This window comes from Meriones unguiculatus, chromosome 1 (genome assembly GCF_030254825.1).
Source record: "Meriones unguiculatus strain TT.TT164.6M chromosome 1, Bangor_MerUng_6.1, whole genome shotgun sequence".
NCBI lineage: Eukaryota > Metazoa > Chordata > Mammalia > Rodentia > Muridae > Meriones > Meriones unguiculatus.
In genome coordinates, this window is record NC_083349.1 from 811,132 (window position 1) to 836,723 (window position 25,592).

At 51.5% G+C, this 25,592-nt stretch overlaps 1 protein-coding gene across 4 annotated transcripts in view; it reads right to left on the reverse strand.

The window, feature by feature from the left end:
* Positions 1-12,881: 12,881 nt before the first annotated feature.
* Positions 12,882-25,592, reverse strand: part of Cntfr (ciliary neurotrophic factor receptor) — a 35,666-nt gene continuing 22,955 nt past the window's right edge. For 3 of the 4 annotated variants that reach the window (XM_060378216.1, XM_021634456.2, XM_060378196.1), the window contains 7 exons: positions 25,290-25,523; positions 18,616-18,733; positions 18,293-18,459; positions 17,122-17,285; positions 14,086-14,266; positions 13,616-13,788; positions 12,882-13,523 (listed from right to left, as the gene is read on the reverse strand). In XM_060378216.1, coding sequence (XP_060234199.1) covers positions 13,616-13,788; positions 14,086-14,266; positions 17,122-17,285; positions 18,293-18,459; positions 18,616-18,733; positions 25,290-25,523 — 1,037 coding nt within the window. In that variant the 3' untranslated portion in view covers positions 12,882-13,523. The remainder of the gene's footprint in view (positions 13,524-13,615; positions 13,789-14,085; positions 14,267-17,121; positions 17,286-18,292; positions 18,460-18,615; positions 18,734-25,289; positions 25,524-25,592) is intronic. The other variant, XM_060378201.1, reaches the window with a different exon arrangement.

Consider the following 25,592-nt stretch of genomic DNA (forward strand, 5'->3'; position numbering starts at 1 on the left):
ACAATAGAATCTACTCTGAGTAGTTAGGGCAGGGAAGGGACTTGTTGAAAGAGATTATGCAGCTTAGAATTGTTAGGGAAAGGAAATGGTGGAGAGGCTCAGCTTCTGAGAGCAACACCCAAGCCACAGCGCACAGCCTGACGAGGAAGCCACAGCCATTGACTCTCTGAGCTCAACTGCCTGCCAGTTTTAAAGCCTTCATGGCACTCACGTGGTAGGAACTCATTATTGCAACCACAGGCAAACCACGGTTGCTGCCACTACCAGGCTCAAAGCTGGACACTTGTGTTTCCACCAACAACAGCAGAAACCAAAGCCCTATGTCAGCCTGCTTCCTACATGTCAGTCAGGACTAGCTGGGAGGCAGCATAATTATCAACAGTGCTCATATTTCATTAACTTTAAGCAGCACAGACACATCTCTTCCTCATACTATGTGGGTCCAGCACGGGCCACAGTTGGATGGGGAAGTCCTACTCACTGAAGGACCAGGCTGCGGGGGGGTGGGGGGGGGGCGCCATTTATCTATAGCCCAAGCAGGCCTGGGACTTGCGGAAACTCTCTAGTGTTGGCCTCCCAAGCATTCCAGAGCATGAGGAGACAGGACAAACTGAAGGACGTGGTGCTTTCCTTCCATTATATGGATCGCAGGGATCCAGTTCAGGTCATCAGACTTTTCAAATGCCCTTACTGGAACGCATTTGCCTTTACAGCACGGACCACCACGCCGGGGGATGCCACCGTCCTAACAGGATGGGTTTGCTGCTGCTGGGCAAACAAGGAAGAGCATCCCGAGTTTACACTTCAGGAGGCAAAGGCAGAAGGATTAGGAGTCCAGGGCCAGCTTCAGCTACATAGCAAGTTTTCTGCCAGCCTGGGCAACTTGAGACATTGTCTCAAACAAATAACAAATGCAAGCACACCCTAAAGTTTGCCTTCATTGTATTGATCAGTCTCACAGCCATACCCAACATCAAAGGACACAGGAAAGGGAACCAGAAATATTAGTTAACTTTAGTCATTTTCAATTTGTGTCTGTCTCCCCTTCACACAGAAGTCTCATATGGTGAAGGACCATGCTTGCCTGCTTGCAGGTGAGCTCCCAGGGATGCTGCGAGCAGAACACATGCCATTTCTGATTTTTTTTTCTCCCTATGCAGATAAGATTTGTTTTTCTTTTTTTGAGACAAGGTATCACTGTGCAGTCTTGACAGGCCTGGAACTTGGTAAGTGGACCAAACTGTCCTTGAACTTACAGAGATCCACTGTCTCTCCTTCCAGAGTGCACCAACGTGACTGATAAGATTTCAGGGAGAAGAGGAGAGCACAATCAATTTTTATTTCTAAAGGTAGAATTTAAAAACTGAGTTTTTTCCACATAGAAAAACTGTCCAAAGGAAGACATTCACAAACACAACATATTTCTATTATTGTGGTCTACAGAAGCTCAAGAAGTTAGAGGAGCCATGTTGCCTGAAGCCTCAGGAAGACCCCCGATCTGGGCAAGCTTCTGAGTGATTTCTTTCAGTTCCTCTCACCGTGCCTTTGGGTTTCCGGGGAAAACAGAGGCAGGCCTCTTTAATACTTTCCTGGAATGATGTGCTTGCCTTATCCCACTCTAGCCAACGACTTTATAACAGAGGTGCCATCTCATTTGCCTACCAGGCTAGGAACATCAAATATAGATTTCCAAGCTTCTGGTGGCCCAGTGCATCCCAGTCCGGATTGCTGGTAACTTACAGTTTCTTAATTAGAGAGAACTAAATACCAGTGTCTGAAACTCAGCCAGGCAACATAATTGCTGAACTCCTAGCAATCTGAGGGCAAGACCAAAACAAATTCCCTTCTCCAAATTTAAAGCATTTTATTTCCTTAGCTGCCTGCAGACCACCCTTTGTGGACATCTTGACTTTTTAAGCACTGTTTCTTCAATGCTTCAGTTTTACCTGGCCCAAGACCTCAGGAGACACAACAGACTGCAGTAAAGTCATTGCACTGCTGTCATCTAAAAAGGACCCCCAGATCCTCATACTGGGGTTATGGTGTTTTTATGTATGTATGTATGTATGTATGCATGCATGTATGTATGTTTGTGTGTATGTGTATATGTAGGTATGTACTACATATGAATGTATGTATGTATGTATGTATGTATGTGTGTGTGTGTGTGTGTGCATGAGTCCATCTTGGGGGAGTTGGTTCTCTTCTTCATGTGGGTTCTGAGCAGCAAACTCAGATTGTCAGACTTGAGGGCAAGCACCTTTACCCATCCTACTTGAGCCATCCTACTGGCCCTTGCCACTCTGGGATTAGGAGATGCTCACTGCCTCTCTGTCTACCTTATTCTTATTCATTTCCTTATTCTCAGGTCTATTTTTGAGAATATTTTAGTCCTGATACCTGTTATCCCACCCCAATCCCACAATCAATCAGTAAATATAATTTTTAAATGAAAAAAAATTTTAAGTTTTTTATGTGTATGAGCGGGAAAGAAGCAGAAGGAAGAACTGACAGCTATTTGATGCTATCAGCCACCTCCCTTGGGTTATGTAGATTCAGGCAAGCAGGATGGAGGACAGAAGCTAAAGCTGGGGCAGAGACAGGAGCCATTTCAACTTTTCCCAAGCCACAATAGAAAGTAGGGCAGAGAGAGGAGGGGCCTGGTGTCAGCATTGGATGACCCAACTTGTGGCCCTGGGAGCACCTAGGGCCTGGGATTGTACCCAGACAAAGAAGCTTTGTGTGGAGGACAGAATCCCAAGGCTAGAGACAGCCCTCCCTAGTAGGGGTACAGGGTATGCTAGGACAGAGTCGCTTCATTCTGGGGCAGGCAAACTTGTTATGCCCTCTGATTTCCCGTCCCCAAACCCTGCCTCTAGCCCTGTCCCCCTACTCACCGACTCACTGCTCATGAACCCTGCCCTGCTGTTACCTCCTTTCTTAGCTCCAGTCTCTACCCCACCTCAGTGTCAGCTCCCTCCTCCAACCCCCTTCTCAGTCTTCTGCTCAGGCTGGCTCACCAAGGTCACATTCATCTCCGTGTCATTTCCAATGAACATTTTTAGTCCTTTGTGGACTACTTGGCAGCCCTGAAGTCATGTGCACCTTTTAAAGCTGTGCTCTCCCGTCTTCCAGGCAGGTGCTTTCTCTGAGAACATGTATCCTTCCTACTAAAACAACTCTTGTTTTTGAAGCGCCTGTATTCTTTTGGCTCTTTCCATCCCTTGTAGATACTCTCCTCCATGCAAGACAGGTGGAGAGAACAGAGAGGAAACCAAGGCTCCAGGCAACGAAGGAGTTTTCCCTTGGCCCCATAGCAACAAGTGACAGAGTGAACCGTAATCTGCTGTGTTACCCCTGACTCTAGCGGCTGGCTTCCCTGCCTCTCTGTCCCTGCTCAGCTCCTTAGTGAACACGGCTCTCTGCACCCACCCTCCTTCCCTTCCCTGACCCCTCTCCCAGACCCCTTTTCCCATCTGTAGCAAGCTTCTCTGCATGGCTTCAGTGCCTGTTTTTGTTCTGACAGTGCTTTAGCACTAATCCAGCTCTCACTCCCTAAATCCTGGATGCTACTCGCTGTTGCTACTGTTGTATTAAGACCTGAGAGTGTTTCCGTAGGGTAGGTGTGGTCCCAGATTTCTTCTGTGTTATTTTACTAAGTCCTCATAATAACACCAAGAGGCAGATATTGATTCCTAATGAGTATTATAGAGGTTGATTAAGGTGTCTCCAGGTCAGCAGAAGCTGAGATTTTGCCTGACCTTAAAGTCATTGTTTGAAGCACAGTCTTTTTACATAGCTCATCCTGGGATTACAAGCATTCAGCGCCACACTGACATGGTCACTGTCTTATCTGCTGCCTAGACTCTTCTATCAGGAAGTATCTTTAGCACCTCATATCTGGAATAGCTAAGTCTCAACATGTCTGTCTGTCCCTCACCATAGTAAGTGATAGGATGTCCGAGCTGTAGCTATTATCAGCTATCCTGTCTTCTCATGATGGCTATTTTAATAGACAACTTGACAAGATTTACAAGATTCTTCCTCCCTTCTTCTCTCCCAATCCTTGTTCACCAAGATGTGGGACCATGTGTGCCAGTAGGTGCCCTTCTCACTGGCCAGCCCTAGTCCTTCCCCTGCCTGAACACAGCAAGAAGCTGAGCTCCTTGTTGCTGTAGTTGGAGAGTTGCAAATTTGAATGGACTACAGGCATATGCTGCAACGCCCCGGGCAAGCATTCCACCCAGTGAGCTAGATCCCCAGCCAGGAGCTGCACCTGGCTTTCCATGCTATCCAATCAACACTTGCCCAGCGTTCCTCAGTGTCCCCAACCACTGTGGGGTCCACATTCTTTTCCCTCATGGTGTTCCTAAGCACAGCGAGCATGAAGCTGCCCTGTCCCCCCAGCCATGAGCCCTCAACTGTCAGCAAAAACTGTGGGATCACAGCTTGACTTTCAAAACTTAGGGCACGTGACCTCACCCCTTCTGCAGCCCCAACCTCCACCCAGCCCACTGTGACCATGCTGTGCAAAATCAATAGTTTCTCTGTTGTATACAAACTAAGTACATGAGGCTGGCGAGATGGCTCCGTAGGTAAAGGCACGTGCTGCTCAGCCTGACAAGCTGAGCTCCATCCCTGGGATCCACATGTAGAAAGAAAGGGCTCTCCTGAGTTGTCCTCTGCCTACCACACCCGTGCTGCCGAGTGTGTGCTTCCCCGAGCCCCACCGCCCACCAAATAACAAATGCTCAAAAACACCAACTGCGGCCGAGGTAGGGCTCAGCAGGTTAAGCACCCTTGTTGCTCTTGAAGAGGACCTGGTGGCTTCCAGTTCTAGGGAATCCAATGCTCTGGGCACAAGGGCACATGTGGTGCACACACTCTCACTCAGGCAAAACATCCACACACACAACATAAATCTCAAAAACCCACCAGGTGTACACAAAAACACACATTCCTGTAGAGATACACACATTTATGATTCATTGCCCAGATCTCACACATGCAGGAAAACGGACTCAAAAATATTCCTAGGCAGCCAGAAGTGGGATGCAGGCTTGCTGTGCTAGGGCTTTCTTTCTTTCGTTCTTTTTCCACTTCACACAAGATGAAGTTACTTGGGAAGGAACCTGCATTGACAGCATGTTTTCTATCAGACTGGCCAGTAAGCAAGTCTGGTGGGGGGCATTTTCTTAATCAATAATTGATGTGGGGGCAGTCCAATCCCAGGTTATAAAAAAGTAATAGGCTGAGCAAGCTACGGAAAGTACGCCAGTGAACAACACTCCTCCAGGGCTTCTGCTTCCATTTTGCCTCCAGCTCCTACCCTGTGCTTCTTCCGGTGTTAAGCTGTAGGATGAAGTAAAGCCTCTCCCTCTAGCTTTTGGTTGTGGTGTTTGTCACAGCAACTGACAGCAAACTAGAACACCTGGAAACCCAGCCCTTAAGAGGTGAGGAAGAGGGCTTGACTCGGTGGCACAGGCCTGTAATTCCAGCACTCAGGGAGACTGAGGCAAGCAGCAAGTGGAGCTCTGTGAGTTCGAGGCCAGCCTGGTCTACAAAGCAAGTCCAGGACAGCCAAAGCTACACAGAGAAATCCTGTCTTGAAAAAAACAGAACCAAAACAAACAACAAACAAACAAACAAAGAGGCGAAGAGGATAACACCAGCCAGCCTAAGCTTCCAAATGAGACCATGTCTAAAAAGTTAAAGATAATAATAAATAAATAGGTAGTTTATTGTTTGCCCTAAGAGGCTGGGCATGGTGACACATACCTTTAATCTCAGCATTCAGAGCCTGGTGGTGGTGGAGCACACCTTTAATTCCAGCACTCAGGAGGCAGAGACAGGCAGATCTCTGTGAGTTTGAGGCCAGCCTAAAACCTTTTCTCAATAAATTAAAAAACCAAAACCCCCAAAACCAAATGAACAAGTAGGGTGCAGGTGGGTCCCTGTGAGTTTGAGACTGGCCTGCTCCATGTAATAAGTTTCAGGCCAGCCAGGGCTACCTGGTAATCTCTCTCTCAAAAAAAATTACACACTTTAAGATAAACAGACTTTGGACTGTGTTTTGAATTAATGACAATAATTTTTCTAGAAATCAGAAACACATCATGTTCAAGACAGGTTCCTAAGAGAGGAAACCAGGTGGATGTAGGGAAGGAAGAGAGACCCTGGAGCATCTCTACGACAGCGGTCATGACAGTGCAGTGGAAGCTGGGAGCTGTCAGAGCTGGCTGGATGAAAGACAAGGCTGAGAAGGTCAGCTGGGGCCAAGAGGAAGGCACGGGAAAGTGTCAGTTTCCTGTTGCTGCTGTAACAAGTTTGTATCAACTCAGTGGCTTTGACCATCACCGGTCTGCTCTTACCATCTAGAGGCCGAAGCTCTGAAATCCATCTCACTGGGCTAAAGCCAAGGTGTTGATCCGGCTGGTCTCACCTTCGGTCTTTGAGAGAATAATCTGTATCCTGGGCTTTCCCGAGTCTGGTGGCTGCCTTACAGACTACTGCTTCATCCTCAGGGCCTACCACTCCAACCTCTGCTCCCACTGTTATAGCACCTTCTCCAAGCCCCTCCTTGGGCTCTTCCCTCTTTTCATTCAGAACCATTACTATTCTCAGGCCATCTGGACAACTGAAAATTGTCCAGATGAACTTGAACTTACTTGAACCTACCCAGGAAAGGAAACAAGTAAAAATGCAATAAATGAACTCTGGTTGAATTATTTCACCTGAAAAAGAGGTCTTCTTAAAAGACCTCTCTCAAGTTTAGAAAAATGTTTTCAGTTAAGGAGCTGGAGGAGGATTGTTACCACGTTTTGGCTCTATACACTATTAATTGGCTCTGTACTGTGAAAGAAGCTTCCCACTTTCCTCTACTCTCCAGATTATGTTGTCAATGTTGTTTTTATTTTATTAAGATGTATAATATTTATGTTTGGTTCTGCAGCTGAAATTTCCACAGTTCACGCTCACCCTGAATGGTGTTAGTGCCACCGCCTTTACTAGTCTCTTCCTCAGCTGTGGTTCGGATTAATTTCTTGGCTGACTGGATTTTGTCTTTAAAAATGAAAAACAAAAGCCGTAAGGTTTTAGGAATCCCAGGCTGGCCTCGAACTCACTCTGTAGCTGAGGATGACCTTGCCCTCCTGATCCTCCTGAGCGATGGGATTGCAGGCTGTATCACAGGCCTGGTTTAGGCAGTGCTGGGGATGCTTACTCCTGCTGGGCAAACACTCTGCCAACCCAGCCACATCCCCAGCCCTGGGTTTTCAGGATTTTGTTTTTCCAGAATGGTTTGGCTCACAAGTTCTCAACCCCACTGCACCCCAGATTCAGGATTAGCCCTATCATTGATGGTTGTGTTCACCCTGGGCCTAGGTAGAGGCCACTCATCTTCGTCAAGTGCTACCCTGGAGCAGTGTGGGGCCAGCATGTGCCAATATCAACCACCCTGGCTGTGGTGGCTTCTTCATGATGAATGTTCACCTCTTCACTGGGTTTTTTTCCCCTGTATTTTAACACTGTGACATTTTCAGAGCCTCCACTTGTTTTTAGGATGCTCGTGGCTCTATGCTTGTGGGTTTTGGTCTGTTAACTGTGTAGTGCTTCCTGGCTCATCTTCTCCCAGCAGCTGACTCTCCACATCCCAGGCCTTTCCTCCACATCACTTTTCAGCCATGTCTGTTGTGCATGCATGCATGCATGCTGTTGCTGGCTTATTTGCTGCATGTACATTACTGGTTTTGTCCTTTATTATTTCTCTCTGTTCTCTGTCTCCCTCTTCACATCATTCTGTTTTATCATCTTGTCCTTGCCTTCTTGTTCTTTGTCCTATCAATTTTACACTATTAATACGACCCAAAACAGGAAGAACTTGTGGGAAATGTGCTTTTACTCCTTTGGTTATATTTTCTTCTAGATTGGTGTATGTGTGCGTGTGTGTTCTGTTTCAGGTTCCCTTCCTCCCCTCCTTCCCTCACCATTCCCACTCACTCACTCTCCTTCCTATCTGTGTTTGCTTGTGGTCTTTATGCCCAAAGGCCATCTGTTTCTTCTTCCCTTACTGCTACCTGCCATGGTTCATGCTTAACAGACCCTTCCTTTGCATTGTACACCTCTGTGCTCTTTCTCATCTTGTCTCAGACAATTTTTTTATCCCCTAGAAAACAGCTGTTGCTGTTGGCCTTCCCTAACACCTTAAGATGGCCTGGCTGGGGCTACCAGCCAGCCTTGCCCACATGCTTGTCCTCCCAGGAGGCTAGTAGGACAGCTTCTCTAGTTGAAGGGGGAGCATCTGCCATTCTGACAGCTTTAGCTTAAGCCCCTGGGACAGCATTCCATACCAAGGATGCCATGTTCTTCTTGTCTCTGTTGAGGTGTCACAGAGGGACATGGGGCTTCTACTTAACAAGTCCCCTCACCTTCTCTATCCTACACTCTCTCCTGCAGGGCCACTGTTAGTATGGATTCTCATTGGTCAGTTCTCCCTTTCTGAGTGCTGCTTCTGTGCAGGGGAGGGAGGAATATCAGTCACTGCACTCAAATCTTGTGTTGCTTGTAGGGGGGGGTCATTATTTAAGGGACTCCTCTAAACTGCTTTGCTTGGCAGTGTTCTCTTTTGGTTTTGTTGATTTTCATAGTAGGGCTATGGTGGAAGGAGTCTATAAGACTTCTCTTTTGTCTCATCCTATCCTTGTTTCTCTATACCCCTCTTCCCAAACTCCTCTCTTCTGGGCAACACTCTGGTGATTCCTTTAAAGACTGTCCTGCTCCCGTCCTACCGCATGTGCTGTGCATCTGCCTAGGACATGCTCCTGTAGAGATTCTCTGGTGGATAGGGTGCATACTGGAAAGCCTCCTTCCATGTTTCTCTTCCATCATTGGCCCCTCCCAGGGAAGCATCTTTGCTGTCACAGTTGCATACATTTCTGTCCTAAAAAGCCTGTTCTTTCTACAGCCACAGCAAAGGCCTCAACTATGGCCACACCAGACAAGCTACAAACATACCACACAGATGTGCCCTGTATGCCTAGTCACCTAACACTTAACACTTTGTGGCTGCACACCATCACCATAATTTGCATACAATACCACAGTAGCATTTCAAGCCCCCAAATGATTGGCTTCTCTGTGGGGCCATTGCCCAAGTCTCCTGAGAACCTGCCCTGCCCCCTGGTGGCCACTGCCCAGGCCACTGGCCTGGGAGCATTCTGCCCACCTCCTTGGCCTTACCTAGTCAAAGGAGACTGTGGCCTAGAACAGCCTCGCTCTCAGAGTAATGTGTCACGTTAGGACCCTTAAGACACCCTTGAGCTCAACCCATCCACTCAGACTGGTCTGTGCAGCAAAGCTGTTGCAGATACAGTGGCCGATTGTTCCCCTTTGCCTGGGATGGGTTTCCAAGATTTGAGATATTTTAGTACTAACCCTGGGAATGCCCCAGGTAAACTGGGAGATCTTATGCCTTCAACACATAGTCTTCAGATCAATCTCCTCAGCCAGGACCCATCAAACTGGCCCTGTTACCCAGGCCTCTCACACTGTCCACCCTCAGGTTAGCCCTCCCCCTCCTCAGACCTCCTTCTTCACTTCTGAGGAGGGGTGGAAGTAGAGGGACCACACCCCAATCCTTCCTGCTTACAGGGCTCTAGCCCTGAATTGTCAAAGAGGTAGAACCTTTTAAAGGTCAGAAGCTCTTGGCTGTGGGTATAGTGGGCATTTGGGCCTAAGGACACAGAGATACACAGGTAAAGGGCACAGCACTGGAATTCGGAGCCAAACTCGAATTTCTCTCACAGTGACAATGAATCTTGAATCTCATCCTACAAAGGTAGTGGGTGCCTTACTGTTGGAAGCGCTCAGGGCTGGGGGCTTTCCAGAAGTCTTGCCCGATAGTTATCTCTGCCCTGCCTAGCTGCTGGGAATGAAGACAGGATTTGTATGTTTATAGCCAACTAGCCTCAGAACAGGAATGGAGGGCAGACAGGCGGCCGAGAGGGGGCAGCAGAATCTAGGACAGACCCTGGCTGGGGTCAGAGAGGAGCAAAGACCACAGGCCGGGGTCTGGATGCGGGGCAGGGACTCAGAGGGAAGCAGAAGAGGGGCTGAGTCTGGGAAGAGGGACCAAGACTGAACTGGACTGAGGGATGGAGGTGCTCATAGAAAAAAACATATACACAGAGTCAGGGATGAAGAAACAGACAGATGGAAATACAACAGAAGGAGAAAGGCAGAGAGAGAGCAAGTGAGAGAGCACAGGCAGAGAAATACTTAGAAAAGGAAGCAGTCAAAGAACAAGTGATAGACAAAAAGACAAAAGACAGAGGGAGAAAAAGACAGAGATGAGACAGAGACATGCAGAGATGCAGAGACTGGGACCACAGGGCTGGAGGGATGGCTCAGCAGATAAGAGTGTGTACTGCTCTTTCAGAGGGCCTGAGTTCATTTTCCAGCATCCATGCCAAGCAGCTCACAACTGCCTGTAACTCCAGTTCCAGGGAGGTCTGACTCCACAGACACATATACATACAAATAAAGTAAAATAAATCTTAAAAAAAAGAAAAAAGATTGGGACCAGGACGAAGACTTATTCAGAGACAAGGACAGAAAGAGACAAATATGGAGACAGAATCAGGTCAGAGTAGAGGGGCAAAGGGGTTTAGAGGGAGGAGAGCCCTGTGTCCAAGTTGCTGACAGATCAAGACGTGGAGGGCACCGTTCCCAGGGCACCTTGGGAAGTATACTGAACTAATGGACTGAAAAGCTGGTCCACTGCGCTGCTGCCGTGTAGGCTGAGGACCCAAACCTTTGCTTCCCTGGCCCCTCAGAAATGTTCTCATTTCTGAGTTCTGTTTTAACTCTATGAACAGATGCCTATACTCATCCCAGTCTCCCCAGAACCACACTTGCAAAGGGCTGTGGACTGTACTCAAGGGAGGCAGCAGCTGCAGGAGCTGAGACCCTTCAAAGTGAACGTTTCTATGAGGTTAAGGGGAGGGGACTTGCAAGAAGGGATGATCACGCCTAGAATCAATGACATTGACCAGGACTTAGGACAAAGCTGATCCCTTGGAGTTGGGGGCAGGGAGATACCCTAGTTCTCCCCTCTATCAGCCTCTGAGGCTTCCGCAGGCCCCCTTTCCTTGTTCTGCCCCCTCCTTCCCAGGCCCAGTATAATTGTTTCCCCATGTTGCTAATGGAGGCCAGATTGCCGATGCCCAGCCCTCGGTCAGGGCTGACCAAGGCTCTCAAGTCAGAAAGGCGGCATAGGCCAGGCACCCTCTAACGTCAGCCCACCCACCTTAACGATAGACAAGGGGCAAGGTCTTAACACATTGCAAGGATATGATATTCTTGGCAAGAGAGTTGGTAACCCCTTGGTCTCGCCATAAACAGGCTGGACCTAGAATGCAGGCTGTGGCGTTCCCTAAGCCAAAGCAACAGTTCAGGATGTGGGTGCAGGTGCAGAGCTGCTTCTCCGGGTGTCTACTCTGGGAATCTCCTTCTGTGCCCGAGGAGCCACAGGCTCCCATCATCTGAAAAGCCACAGGTTAGGCAGGCATTGTGGCACACGCCTTTAATCCTGGCATTCATGGGACCCATGGGAGGTAGAGGCAGGTGGATCACTATGAGTTTGAGGCCAGCCTGGTCTTCATAGTGAGTTCCAGGGCAGCCAGAGCTGCATAGTGAGGCCCTGTCTTGAAATCAGTCAAACAAACAAACAAACAAACAAACAAACAATCGGAAAGTCCACAGTTGCTCTGTGTCGGGTCTTTTCTCTTCACAAGTCTCTACCTGGAACATTCTCTCTCCCCCAGCCTGAGGACAGGCAGCCTCCTATCTGGGAAAGCCTAATGCACCAGTGCTGCGATCTCCCTCCTGGGGCATGGGCCCATGTGGGCCTGTCAGGGCTGGTGGAGAGTGCGTGGTCTGAGGTCAAGAGGTCAAGAGTGGAGTCCTGTAACATCAGTGAAATTTTTGGTGGCATCCAGAACCTGCTATGGGGAGTGTGGACACACTGGTGTGTGACTTCGGCTACATCTCCCTTTATTCTAAGCACACAAGAGGAAGGCCAAACCTGGCTCCCAGGACAGGACTCTGGCCTCTTCTCATCCATCAGAGGTCTGTCTGACTCTAGGCCTGGGTGTTTTCAGCAATGTGGCTTCTGTGAGAGAGGGTGGACCTTGAAATTTGTACATAGCCCTGGTTGTCCTGGAACTCACTATGTAGACCAGGCTAGCCTCAAACTCACAGAGATCTTCCTGCCTCTGCCTCCTGGGCAAAGAGCTTAAGGAATGTGCCACCACACCTGGCTAGAATTGGACCTTGAACAGGTGTTGGGCAGTCAGGAGAAGTCAGAGAGAACTTAGACCCCAGCTTAGGGACCTGGACAGCTGGCTGGACAGGAGCCCAGACCCTCCACCTGAGTACAATATAAAATCTAAATCTGAGGCTTAACCTTGAAAATTCCAGTTCTCAGGTCCAGATCCAATCCCTATCCATGCTCTCAGGAGCCTCTGCCTTCAGGCTACCACCGTGTTGGGCCGGCTCTGAACCTCTGTGGCCTGGCTGGGTTCTCCTAGAAGGCAGCACCGGGGGCGACTGAGAAACAGCGCCGGTCCAGCCAGAGCCTACAAGCGCAGCCTCTACAAATGACCAGATACCGCCATGTGGGTCCAGTCTTCACTTGGACCCTTCTCCCACAAGTTTGCCCTTGGCTGCATACTCTAGGGGAGCCCAGTCCTTAAGAAGTAGAGTGCACGACCCCTAAGTGCTGTGGTCCGTGCTCCCCAAGTGGATCTCTCCCTCCTTCCATGCCTGCACGTCAGGGGGCTTCGGAAGACTTAGTTCCCTCCCAAAGCGGTTCTGCTCCAAGGTCTCATGAAATGGTGACGTTTAATGAGAACCCTACTCCTCCCACCCCTGTATATACATCTATAAAAAATTCAAATACAGCAAGTTACCATTGAGTCAGACTAGAAGGGACTGACAGGACATTAAATACTGGGGGTAGGAAGGGGTCAGTGGAGGATCGTACAAAACAGAGGCGGAGGTGGACAGACTGGAAAGTGTGGGCACCGGGGGGAGGGGGATGGCTGGGCCCCCCAGTGTCAGGAGCTTATAATCTGATGGTGGCAATAGAGACCCTGGAACAAACAGGAGACTGGGGCAGGAGATGAAAACTGTGGATGGTGGGGGCTTCCCTCAGGTCCCCCAAGGGCTCCTGGGAGTCGCTGGCGTTGGAGGGTCCAGCCCGAGGGGGAAAGATGAGAGGGGTCTTTGGTGGGTGGGTTAGCTGCATGGCCCTCCTCTCTGGATGGAAAGATGGACCGGCTTGGTGTGACGCGGCTAGGGGACGGCAGGCCCGGGCCTGCCGGGGTCTCTACAAATTGTGTCTGAAGAGAATGCAAAAGGTCCTCCTGCCCATGTGCAAAATAGAAACCGGGGTATGCAGGCTCAGCTCCGGCCTCCTGCTCCTCTGCAGGCGCTCTGACATATCCTCGTGGGATGCCCGGGCTCTGGGGAGACAGGTTGGGGTGGTCAGTGAGAGCTAATGCTTCGATGCAGGTCTCCGAGGCTCCCCTCCCCATCGCTTCCCAGCCTCACTCACCTACCAGATCAGGAGATTGTTGGCTGTGGCGGCAGCGGCAGCCAGGGCAAGGGTGATGGGAACACTGGTCAAGAAGGGGATGGAGGGTCCTCCGCCGCTGCCTGGCTCCCCAGGGTCACAGATCTTCGTGGTGGGCGGGGGTGCCAGTGAGCTGGTGGTGCTTGTCGTGGTCTCTGGGTAGTATGGGAAAACTCAGGGCAGGGCCAGGGCTGGGTCCCGCCCAGATCTGGGGTCTCACAAGGCACTAAGTCCCTGCTTCCTGAGCAGATGAGTGCTTCCTACGGCTCACAGGTCACCACTGCACCCTGCCCTACCCACACCAAGGACAACTAGAGAACAAGAACTGGGGACACGGGTTTGGGGCAGATGGGTGGGTGGGTGTCAGCCTGAGAGGGTAAATGGCAGAGGCTCTGCTCCTAGGAAGAGCTGGAGGGAGTAAGGGGCAAGGGGCAGGGGGCATGCAGGCTCACCGGGGACCTGAGCTTCGGTGGTGAGATGTCGTGGCTCCTCCACCCAGGGTGTGGCGTGAGCGGCTACACTCCAGTCACTCCACGTCCCGATCTCGTTGTCCTTGGCTGCCACCTGGATGATGTACTCCTTCCCAGCATAGGCATCCGTGATGGTGTGCGCTGTGCCATCTGATAGCTCCACCTGCAGGCCCAGCCACAGGGCAGGGGAGGAGAACAAAGGGACCCCAGGCCTGGAGGAGGCTAGAATGCTCGGGAGCCGTCATGTTGCTATCTAGGATGCTGAGGTGCCAGGGGAAGACTAATGGGGAGCAGTGTGATGGTAGGCTACCTCCTGTCAGCGAGCCATGGAAAAAAGGTCACAAGCACTGATGCGGGAGAGAAGATGCCTAAGATGAAAGTTTGGCTCCATCTCTTGCTGACTTGGAGGCCAGGCTGCATAGCTATCTCCACGGGCTTCGAGTCCCTCTCTACAAACTAGTGTTAGTGACAATAACTACCTCAGGGTTATAACGAGGGCTGAGCTGTGAGGAAAATGTCAACTAGCCTTCAGCCAAAGATGCCCCTGTGTGCCCAGGGCTGGAGCGCCTGCCACCCAGTCCCAGCAGGGCCTCTCCCAGAGGACTCCCACGTGCTCCCACATGCTCCCACTCTGCTTGAAGTAGGAAGGGCTGGGGACAGCCCAGAGGGTGTCAGAACTGCTGCTCCTGGAGGCACGGCATCACCACCCCGCCCCACCCCCTCTTGCTGTCCTCATCCTGCCGGTCTTTCCCCCACTCTCCAGGGCAGCCTGCCTGTCCGGCGCCCCTCCCAGGCCCAGGCTGGGCTCTGGTTCATCTCAGCGGCACCCGCTGCCTCATTAAGCCGCCTCGTAAACAGGGGCAGCCGGTGGGGGCGAAGGAGAAGGCTGTTCTGGGCCATGTCTGGCTTTAGGGCCTTTTTGGTTCCCATTCCAATCTTCTCCCCCAGAAAAATTAGTTCTAGGCCACCTGACCTGCTGGTCTGTTATACACATGCATGTGTGTGTACTCGAGAGCTTCCATCCAAGTGCTGTCAGGACCACGAAGAGCAGGGGCCCTCTAATACCTGCTAAGTCTGTGGTCCCGATGCTGGAGGCCCTGGCAAAAGTCAGGGCCATGCTGAAGCACACTTGAGCCCAGACCCTGCCTCAGTCAGTCCTACTCCCAGCCCTGAAAGATGGATGGGCACCAAAAGCCCCCTTCTCATGGTGGTGGGGTCCCAGTCCCAACTCTGGTCCCTAGTCTCTTCTTGTCTATAAAGATCCCCTGTGGCTGGTTAGCAAACCTCCCCCTCATTCTTGGCCTACAGACCTCCACATGTCCTTTCCCCAAAGACAAAGGAGAAAGCCAAGGGGGACAGATCAAGCTGCTAGCCCTCTGGTGGATGCCTGACACTACACTTCTTGGCTACCACCTCTGGGCAGTGATAATCCTAGGCCTGGACCCTCCTCGTCAGTTGTCACTGGTCCTTAAGGGAAAGGCCCTTCAGTTAACAGGAGCTGCCACTGCCGCCCTCTGGCCTTAAAGCCCAATACTCAGTCAGCTGCAAATGTCAGGCACTGCCCTCAAGCCTCCTGGCTGAGTTAGGACCAGAGCAGCTGACGTAATAAACCCATACTGGGTTCCAGTTCTTTCCTTACCCTCTGTCCACACTGAGACAGCCTCTGCCATACCTCCTGGCCCCTACTGCTTTGTAATTCATGGTCTGTATTTTTCATGAAACACCAAATGATTTTTTTCCTCTTGCAGCCACACACCTGTTCCTCTCCAAGATCAAGGACAGGGAAGATACTCCACACAGAATTCAGGTTGAAAAGATCTGTTCTAACGCATGTGAGACATGGAATAAGGCTACGATGTGCCACAGAACACGCATTGTGTCAGAGTAGAGGTGAGTTCTGCCCACAGTATGTTCCTTGGCACGTTGGTCCCAAGCATGTATGCAGCATGGTTCCTGCTGAAAGCCTGTGTGCCTATGCATGTTCCCGTGTGTGGTGGGCACTGTGCCAGGTCCACTGCAAGGCGTGTGCGCTGCAATGCGCAGAGCTGCTGCCTGTAGCTCGTTAGCGGGGGAGGGGGCTTGTGAAAGCAGACCCTGGTTATTAGCAATGCATTAGGCGCGGGCAGCTGGCCAGGCGGGAGGGACTCCGGACTCTGTCAGGGAACATGTGAGAGTGTGAGTAGCCTTTGTGAGGGCCAGGCCTACAACCAGGACAGGCACCTAGGAATCAAATTACAGACTTTAAAGGCAGACAGGAGAAGGACATAAGAAGATGGTACTGGAGCCTGGTGGGGGTTCAAGCTTACCCCCAGGAGACAGACTGGCTTGCCTCATGGAACACTTCCAAAGCTAGTCCTAGTCCAGAGCTCAAGGGCCACCCAAAGTGCTCGCAGCTTACAGGCCCTGAGCTCTCAACATGAGAAAACCCACAAGTCTTCATAGCCCTGCTGTCTCCTAGAGCTTTCCATCACAGCTTGATCAATATCCAGACCATAGCCTCTCTCTATACTGACCCTTGTCCAAACTGTTTGCTTCCCAGCCTGGGCCACCACCTAATCCACAACCTAGTTTAAGCTGACCTTTAAACTAGGTCTTACTTTGGAAACTGAATAATCACTATGATCTGATTTACCTCCAGATCAAACTCAATCCCAATATCTGGTCCTAATTGCTTGACTCATCTGTAAATCTTTGAGGAAGGGGGCCATACTGTTCTTTGGGTCCAGCACAGACCTCATGTAATTGGAGGTGCCTGGGAAGGGCTGACAGCCAGAGCCTAGGAGTGGGAAACACTGTTCACCCTGTCACCCCTCTCCCAGCACTTCTCTCTATTGCCCTGGGAGTCTCAAAGACAAACTATGATGAGGGTGCCTCTCTCAGCTCCTTCCATTTCCCAAGCCCACCTGATCCCTTTCTCCCCCAGGTTAGCCTCTCGGACTGCCACTGGGCCCCTATTGGTACTGATACCACCTGGGGCACAGACTCCTCTCTCGCCGTACTGCACTCTCAGGTACTCACATGTTGCCATTGGTCCAGGATGAGAGGCCGGTAGCGCAGAAAGAACTTGAGCGGGAAGGATTCGGGGTCAGGCCAAGTTGAGGGTGTCTGCCAGGTCACTTCCAGCCGACGAGGGCTGCTCGGCACCGGCCGGGCCACCACATTTTCTGGGGGGTCGGGCTTCACTATTAAAGAGACATAGCTCCATTAGAGTGTTAATCTCCAGGAAAAACCCCACGCTATCAACTCCAGCCACTGATCAGCCATCTCTGTTGCCAACAATCAACAGCCACCATCCTCCTTCTCTGCTGTCACCGGTGGCAACCACCATGAATAACCATCTGATGACCACCTCTGATGTGGCTGTGCGACAGTCAGTCACCAGCCCTTGGTAGCAACACCCTAAATTTCAACCAGCCTCCATCACAATGCCATCCTCATGGTGTCCAGCCTCTCAAAAATGAAGCCTATTGGCTGCCCCTACCACAATCACTCCCACCTCTAATGCCACCCAGATCACCCTTCTAACACCACGTCACACACCGCCCCTGCCGGCTTTCCCTGTTTTCTTTTGGCTTTGGTTTCCCCCTAGTTCTAAACTGAGTCTGGACTCTCTTGGAACAGTGTGGATTTGAAGATGCTCAGTGGGTTAGTGGTGAGCTGGGGATCTGATGATGGCTGAATCTAAGGGCCCAGCTCATACAGAAATAGTCTGACTGAAGACCCAGCTGTGAGGCTTGTGGGGAAGATGGAAAGGCCCAGAGACACAGAAGGGACACTTCTGGGATGGGGTAGGAGCAGGCAGAGCCTGTCTGGAGTAGGGCAAGTGCAGGCAGAGGGTCTGGATGGGATAAGAGGTAAGGAGAGGGCAGTGTCTGTCCCACTCCTGTCTCCTGTTCTGACACCTCATTCATCACAGGCCGTAAGGAAGCCATTAGCATGAGGGAGGGGGCTGCAGCTGCACAGGAGTCTGGCCCAGCCTGTCCCCCCTCCCCCCTACATGTTCTCTGAGCCAAAGAGACAATGAAAAGAGCTGCTGGACAAGTCTCTGGCCAGCAGGTAAAGGACATCCACTTGTATGGTCACAGGTGCACACGAAGTCAACAGCCCCTCCAGTGCTCACGTACAGCCATGACCCATTTCCACACGCCCAGGATGTGAGGCACTCCCCGCCCCCATCACTATCACACACCGATGGTGAACTCATCAAAGGTGATAGCTGTGGCGTTGCGACCCAAGGCATTGCTGACACTTATGGAGACCTTGTACTTGATGGTGGAGAACAGGTGCATGTAGCGGATGTGACAGCGGTTCTTGAGGGCTGGGTCCTTCTCACACACCATGATTTTGGAGCCATGCCTGGAAAGGAATGAGGCCCAGGTACTGTTAACAATATCAAGGGCAGGCTAGAGGACTGGCAAGCCTAAGGCTGGGCCGGAGTAGACTCAGAATGTAATGAGGAGACAGGGAAGCCAAAGGTCAGGGCTGGGAAGGATCAAGGGCACAGTTACTCACAGCACAGTCACATTGAAGGTATTTGGGATGTAGGTGGGAGTGGGCAGGTGCCAGGTGCAGTAGAAGCCCTTGGGGTAGGTGTTGGAGCGGCAGCTGAGCACGGGCTCCCTCGGCGGCACTAGGGGTGAGGACGGGAAGGTCAGGCTCTTGAAGCCTTGGTCCCACGTGCTATTCTGGGGACAGGTGGGCCCCAGAGCCCCAGCCCTTCCCCCCTCAACCTATCATCGATGCCAAAGGTGGGGGGAGGGCTGTCAGCGAGGGTCTGAGGCTTCCCAGGACACAGAGCACCAGATGTTTAATTAAAGAAAAACAAGCTGCGCGGAGGAGCTGCCCCCCCTCCAACCTGCTCAATGGAGGCAGGGACTGTGGGAGCAGGGGGCTGTGGGCCCAGCTCATCAATCATAGCATCGAGGTGATGTCTCAGGAAACTGTCTCCACCCATATCTCCTGTCACACTGTGTCCACTTCCCCAGGAACGCCACAGAGATGGAGGGGATCTGGGCAGCTGTCTGCCTGCCTGAGTGCACACTATGAAGAAGAGACACCCCACCCTGGGCTTCCTGTCTGTTGGCTCATAGGAGAACGGACCTGGTAGCCTCACAGGACGTGACAGCTAGTCATGAGCTCATCCACGTGGGTACATATCTGTGTGCATTAGTATATGTGACCCGTGTGTCTCCGACATGAACGAGTGACTGCTGACATAAAGCATCTGCGTAGCTCTTGGTCATGTCATCCACGCACGAGCACATGTGAGTATTTGTGAGTACCAAGTGCCCGCTGGAGGAAAGCGGCTGCTCCCCTGGTGTGCTCTCCCAGGCTCCAGGCCCCAGCTGCTAAGTCTTCCTTCCACCTTAGGGAAGGCCATGACATGATCAATGGCTGCCTTCAGTTTGAAATAAAGAGGCACAGAGAAGGATACTGTTTTGCTTGAGGTCACACTGCAACCCAGAACTGGAATCACTCACCTACATGACTACATTTGGGAAGTCCTTTCTGTTGTCTGTGGTTTTGCTTTGTTTTTTGCTGCGGTGAGCATTTACCTTCAGGCACTACGCAAGGCGTGAGGACAGGCGGCTCAAGTTCCTGGAAGGAGGCAGCCTCTGCGCTCTGACCCAGGCGAGGAATGTCTGGGCTCCAGGGACACCAATACCTCCCTTCTGTGCTCCTCCCCTCCCCGCCCCTGCCTGACAGGTGGACAGGAAATGGGAGGGGGTAGCTCCAAGAGCCAGGGATGGTGAGGAAACATGCCTACAGCGGTGGAGTGCCTGTGGTGACCTTCAGGGAACTGAGGCTTCTGCCTGCACACACCTAGAGTGTACAGTGTGTGTGAAGACACAGAGGAGCCCCGGGCACCAGCCTGGCTCTGAGGTGGGAGATGAGGACAGGAAGGCACCAGGAGAATGTCCCTGGAGCAGGTGGAACAACCACACTGTGGGTGGGGCAGCCCCGCCCCAGCTTGAAGGAGAGGGCACATGGGGGCCACCTTGCTTTCTGCCCACCACTGTCTGTCCGACCATCTTACGTTTGCCCTCCCGGGTGCCTGTCCTGCTCCTGCCCTAGCAGCCCATGGGTTTGGAGAGCTGCATGGGGGTGGGGTGGGGGTGGCCAAGGACACAGGAAGTGCCTTCTGGGGGCCTGTGGGCCAGGCCAGAGTTGGCAGCGGCTCTAGGAGGAAAGGACATTCCGAGGTCGCTGAGAAACCTCCACTCCCCGCTCCTGCAGCCTCCCCCCCCTCCAGCTTCAAAGGGGAAGAGCACTTGGGGGCGGGGAGGGAAGCTGCAGAGTCGGCTCTGCTGTGCCTGGACTGAGGAGGGCAGAGCAGGCCATGGTACTGGACTCACAGCCCCCTCCCCTGGATGGGCTCACATATCTCCACCCCTTTCCCTTGGTGCAGGTCTCCCCTCTGAATGGGCAGGTCACAGTGGGGTGGGGACCAGGCAGGGGTTTAGTCTGTCATCTGGCTACCCCTGCCTGGCCCCGGGCCCTGAGCAAAGAAGGGCTTGGGTTTCCTGACAGGGACCAGGTTTCTCAGAGGGAAAAGGAGGAAAGAAAAACAAAGAAAAGGAAGAAAAGGAGTGACTTGCTGCAGCTGGAGCCCAGCTGAGGGGCCGGGTGGGCGGAGATGGGGCCCCGCTGTGAGAGACCAAGTATGAGAGTGTGGGACAGTATGGGATTGGGAGCTGGGGGGGGGGGGGAGGGTGTTTATGTCACTGAGACTGTAAAGGTGGCTCCACTGTAAAGTGGAGGCTACGTGGGCTCAGGGTGAGGCTGGTTACTTAGAGGTTGTCCGTGTCTTCTAGTGTGAATGATGCTGACAGCCAAACTGTATTTTGTGATGGAGCTTAAGTCTGAGTGTGACTTTTTCCTTGAGACAGGGTCTCATTGTGTAGCCCTGTCTGGCCTAAAATTCACTTTGCAGACCAGGCTGGCCTCTGCCTTCCCAGAGCTGGGACTAACGGCATGCCACTACACCTGGCTTTGAGTGTGCTTTTCAAACCGTGGGTATAAGAAAATGCCCTGAATTCCCATCATGTCCACAAATAGGTTGGGGTGAGCATATGTCAGAGCTGTCTGAGCAAACTCCTAGACATGTGACAGTGTCATACCTAGGTATACAGCATGCTCTGAGATGTCCAGGCACCCTGAGTTCCCCTTGTGGGGGTTCCTGAGATGCCTAAGCGACTGTGTCAGCTGGGACAGTGTCTGAATCCCATACAGGACCCTGTGCGTGTTCGTGTGTGCGTGTGCCTCTGCTGGCCTGAGGTTTGTTTGTTTTCCCCCTAATTGGCTTGTTTTTCCATGTCCAGCCCACCAAACCGCATGTTTTTCCTCTCATGTAGCCAGCCCGCCTGGGCTGGAGCCCCAGCACACATGAGGCCTGCCCGCTGGCCTACAGAGGAGAGGCGGGCTGCCCACACCCTCGGCCAGGCCGGATCAGGCCAGGGCGGGGCACACTGACCCTTCTGCTGCAGCCCTGCCCATGCCACACCCACACTCCTCTTGCCTGGCATTCAAGGCTCATGGCTCATCTTAACTTTGCTTGTGGGATCCCTCCAGGTACCCTAAGTTCTGGACTCCCAAACACCCCCTCCTGCCTCCCACTCACTTCTCCTTGACATCTTTAACCACAGTCCTGTCTTTCCCTCCCAGGCAAACAGAGATGGGGGCAGTGCTGAACCAAGAGCCTCTATCTTGATGACTCTTGGCGGGAGGGGCTGAACAAGAAACTGTCCATTTAAAAATTATTTTAATCTCTGGTTTGTTTTAGTTAAGATCGGAATGATAGGCACCGTGCAGTAAACAAAAAAGATACTACTAAAAGGAACATTGTGATCCTGTTTCCTAACTCATCAGCAGGAGCTGCCTTGCTGCTGTGTGAGGATTCACCTGAGGCAGAAAGATGGGCTGGAAGAGCTCAGCAGGCTAAGGAGTCTTCTACAAGAATACCACTATGGCTAAGTTCCTTCGGAAATTTGGAAATAAAAATTGTACATGTTTAGGGTAAATATTAAATAATAACCCTTGGTCTGAAGGACCCACAGGTGATGTGGCCATGCTCTCGGGAAGCCGGCAAGAAGACTACTTTGATGTTGAGTGTTGTCAAACCTGGTCTCTTGTTAATAACATAAAGGACCACGTTGATGGTAATTAACACTCCCTGTTCCTCTAGCCAGATCCTTAGATGTGATAAGACAGTGAGGGATACCTGCTGCGGATGCTACAGCCAATTCACAGCCAGCCGTCCCCTGAGGGACAAGGTCAAGAGAGAGGTGAGGTGTATCTAAGTGACCCTGGCCGCAGTCGAGATGCCACAGCCATGGCCTGTTGGGAAGGACTGTGGGCATCATTCCCCTCCAATGATCACAACACCAGAATCTGGGTTAAGGGCTACCGACACCAGCCGTTACCACCACTCTACTCATCACTTCCCAGCTGCGAAGTCAGGAGGGAGGTAACCGTGGCGAGCTGCTCTCTTCCTTCTGCAGCACTCCGGCAGCAGCCTCTTTCCCACAGACAGTCTAGAGCTAATCTGAGTGTTCTGTGGGTACCTGGTGCTAATCCATGGGGGATCTGGCTAAACTGGTCCTGCATCCCTACACCACGCAATGGGGTCACTTCATCCTTGGCTTACATTTGGCCTGAATGGCATGGCATCTCTCTAGTCTAAACACAGTTTGAAAAACGCTTTTCCAGCTGGGCAGTGGTGGCACACAGCCTTGATCCCAGCACTCGGGAGGTAGAGGATTCTCTGTGTTCTAGCCTAGCCTGGTCTACAGAGTGAGGTCCAGGACAGCCAGGGATACACAGAGAAAGCCTGTCTAAGAGAAAGAAAAAGAACAGACCTTTCCACAGGAAAAGACAGGTGCCCCGTGTTTCCCACCTCACTCAGCCCCGCCGCTAGGCATCTCAGTGGGTGAGCCACACGGTCGCTCGCACGACCAGTGTGACCATCTGGACGACAGGCAAGTGCCTGCTCCCAGGTAACTCCCAAGGAGTAGTTCGCTGTCAGGTGAGTTAATCCCAAGGTGATGAGGCCGAAGAAGCTCGGACCTTTGATTGGGGGGGGAGAGATGGAGATCTTTCCAAACATTCACTCCGCTGGCCAAGAGCTGGGCACCTGCTTGTCATCTGATTACCTCATCACACTGCCTTTTCTCAACCCCTTTTATATATCACACTCAACTGTTCTGTCTTTCTTCCTGCTGGCTCCTCCTCTCCATCAATCTGTTCCATGCTGATGGTCTTCGGGGCTAAATTCTGAGTCTTCCTCTGACAACCTCTCCTTTGTCCATCTCATCCCCTCCCAACTGTAAGAACGGCAACCTACATTTCCATCTCCAGTAGATGTCTGCCCTTGAACCCCAGACCCTTATATCCACTGGCCTTCACTCTGGACAAATTGCAGGCGCCCCTCCCCCACCACCCAGAGGACCTTCACCTAACATCTATAGCAGATCTCACCCACACCACTGCCAACTTCAGCAATTATTTTCTGGAGAGACCTCTCTGGCCATCAGAACATTGAGCCAAAAGAACCAAGTAATTAAAACACTCAAATACACACTCCTCCAGAAGAACCCTCCGTCACTGACAGCAGAGCACTGTAAACACTGTTTCTCTCACCCTCAGGAGAACAGCTCTGCAGGGGCCTTTTGCACTCATACCCAGAGTTCCCTCACTGGTGGCTCTCATTGTCAAGAGACAACAAACACCCTGAGAACTGTGGGGTTTTTTGTTTGTTTTGTTTTGTTTTTTGAGATGGGTTTTACTGGATAGATCAGACTGGCCTCAAACTTACAATTTTCTTCCTTCTGCCTCCTAGGGTTGGGGTTATAAGTTATGTGCCATCATGCCCACTAATAACTCTATTTTTTACTATTATCATTACATTTAGTGTGGACTGTGCATTTGTGCCATGGCACACATGTGTGGAGACCAGAAGACAGCCTGCAGGAATTGGTTTTCTTTTTTTTCTTTTTTTTTTCTTTTTTTTTTTTTTTTTTTTTTTTTTTACCATGTGAGACACAGGGTTTACCCACTGAGCCATTTCGTCTTCCTGATAATTACTCATTTTTTGTTAACTTCCCTCTCCTTTGTCTCTTTCCCACTTTTTAGGGGCCAGGTCATGTGCAAAATAAACTACTTGTCTTTAGATTTTCATATCCGATCTCAATCTAGGGTAGCCCCAAGCCCAGTCACTGTGCAAACAGAACACACTTTTCCTCCTGTTTCTTCCTGTCACAGTGACCCCACACCAGCCTTCTCCACCTTTCCACCCACCCTTTCTCTCTAGACTTTCCCACCTCCAGCCATCACCAGGCCCTGAAGGCCCCACATCCCTACTTGTTCAACTCCATTCTCTAGTCCCAGGTCCTCACCATGTCTCCTGCATCTTCCACCGCCTCCTTCCTGCCCTTGCCTTGTCCCTTCCAATTGCTTCTCTTCACTCTATGCTCTGTCGCCTCCCTTAGTCCTCTGACTGCACTGTCACCAGCCCAGCTGGCATGACGCCTAGTCTGGCAGAAATGTTTCCAGCCAGGTGTGGTGGCGCATACCTTGGACCTCAGCACTCAAGAGGCAGAGGCAGGCAGCTCTCTGTGAGTTTGAGGCCAGCCTGATCTCTATTTTGTTGGTTCCAGGCCAGCCAGGGTAGCATAGTGAGACCCTGTCTCAAAACAAACAATAACAACAACAAAAATAAATAAAAATTCTGTTGCCATGTCTGTCCAGACTCTCCACGTCTCCCAGTGTGGAAAACATTCTTCCTTCCCTGGGGCCTCCCAGGCTGCTCTTGCGTATAATAACCTTATGTCCTATTTCCCTTCTTCAGGCAGTCTGGCTATCTCCTGTGGGAGCAGACACGGTGAGGCCATTCCAGCTCAGAGCTGTGACCCTAAGATCCCTTTCTACACACCAAGCCTTGCCAGTCCTCCTCTGCCCACTATGTCATAGGGGACAAAAAGGACTTCAGGTTTTAAAGAGCTCCAGATAGGTCGCATATATAGGCAAAGTGACCAGGGGTTGGGCAAGATGAGACTCAGGGAGTCAGAGGAACTGGTTAGGGTAGAGCTAGAGAGGGTGGCTCTCCTCTCTTCTGCCCTCCCCATGGACCTGATTCTCGAGGAAGGCAGGCCCTCAGATAAGAGGCTAGAGTCCAGGATAATACTTACAGCCCACATGTAGAAGGACTTGGTGGTGCAGGTGCCAGGAGTCACGGTGGAAACAGGCATACAGGCCACTGTGGCCCAGGTCTAGGCTCCGCAGTATCAGCTGAGAGCCATTGAGCAGCTCAGGGGCCAGGTCTGTTCCATTCACCCTCCACACTACAGCTGCATCCCAGCCTGCTGTCCCGCACGGCAGCACCACATCTGCGCCCAGACGCTCATAGTACACATGAGGTGCCTCTGTGGGGGCAGGGAGGGCACAAGACAAAATTCGAAGGTCACAGTCCTGCCCAGCAACTCAGGTGAGAC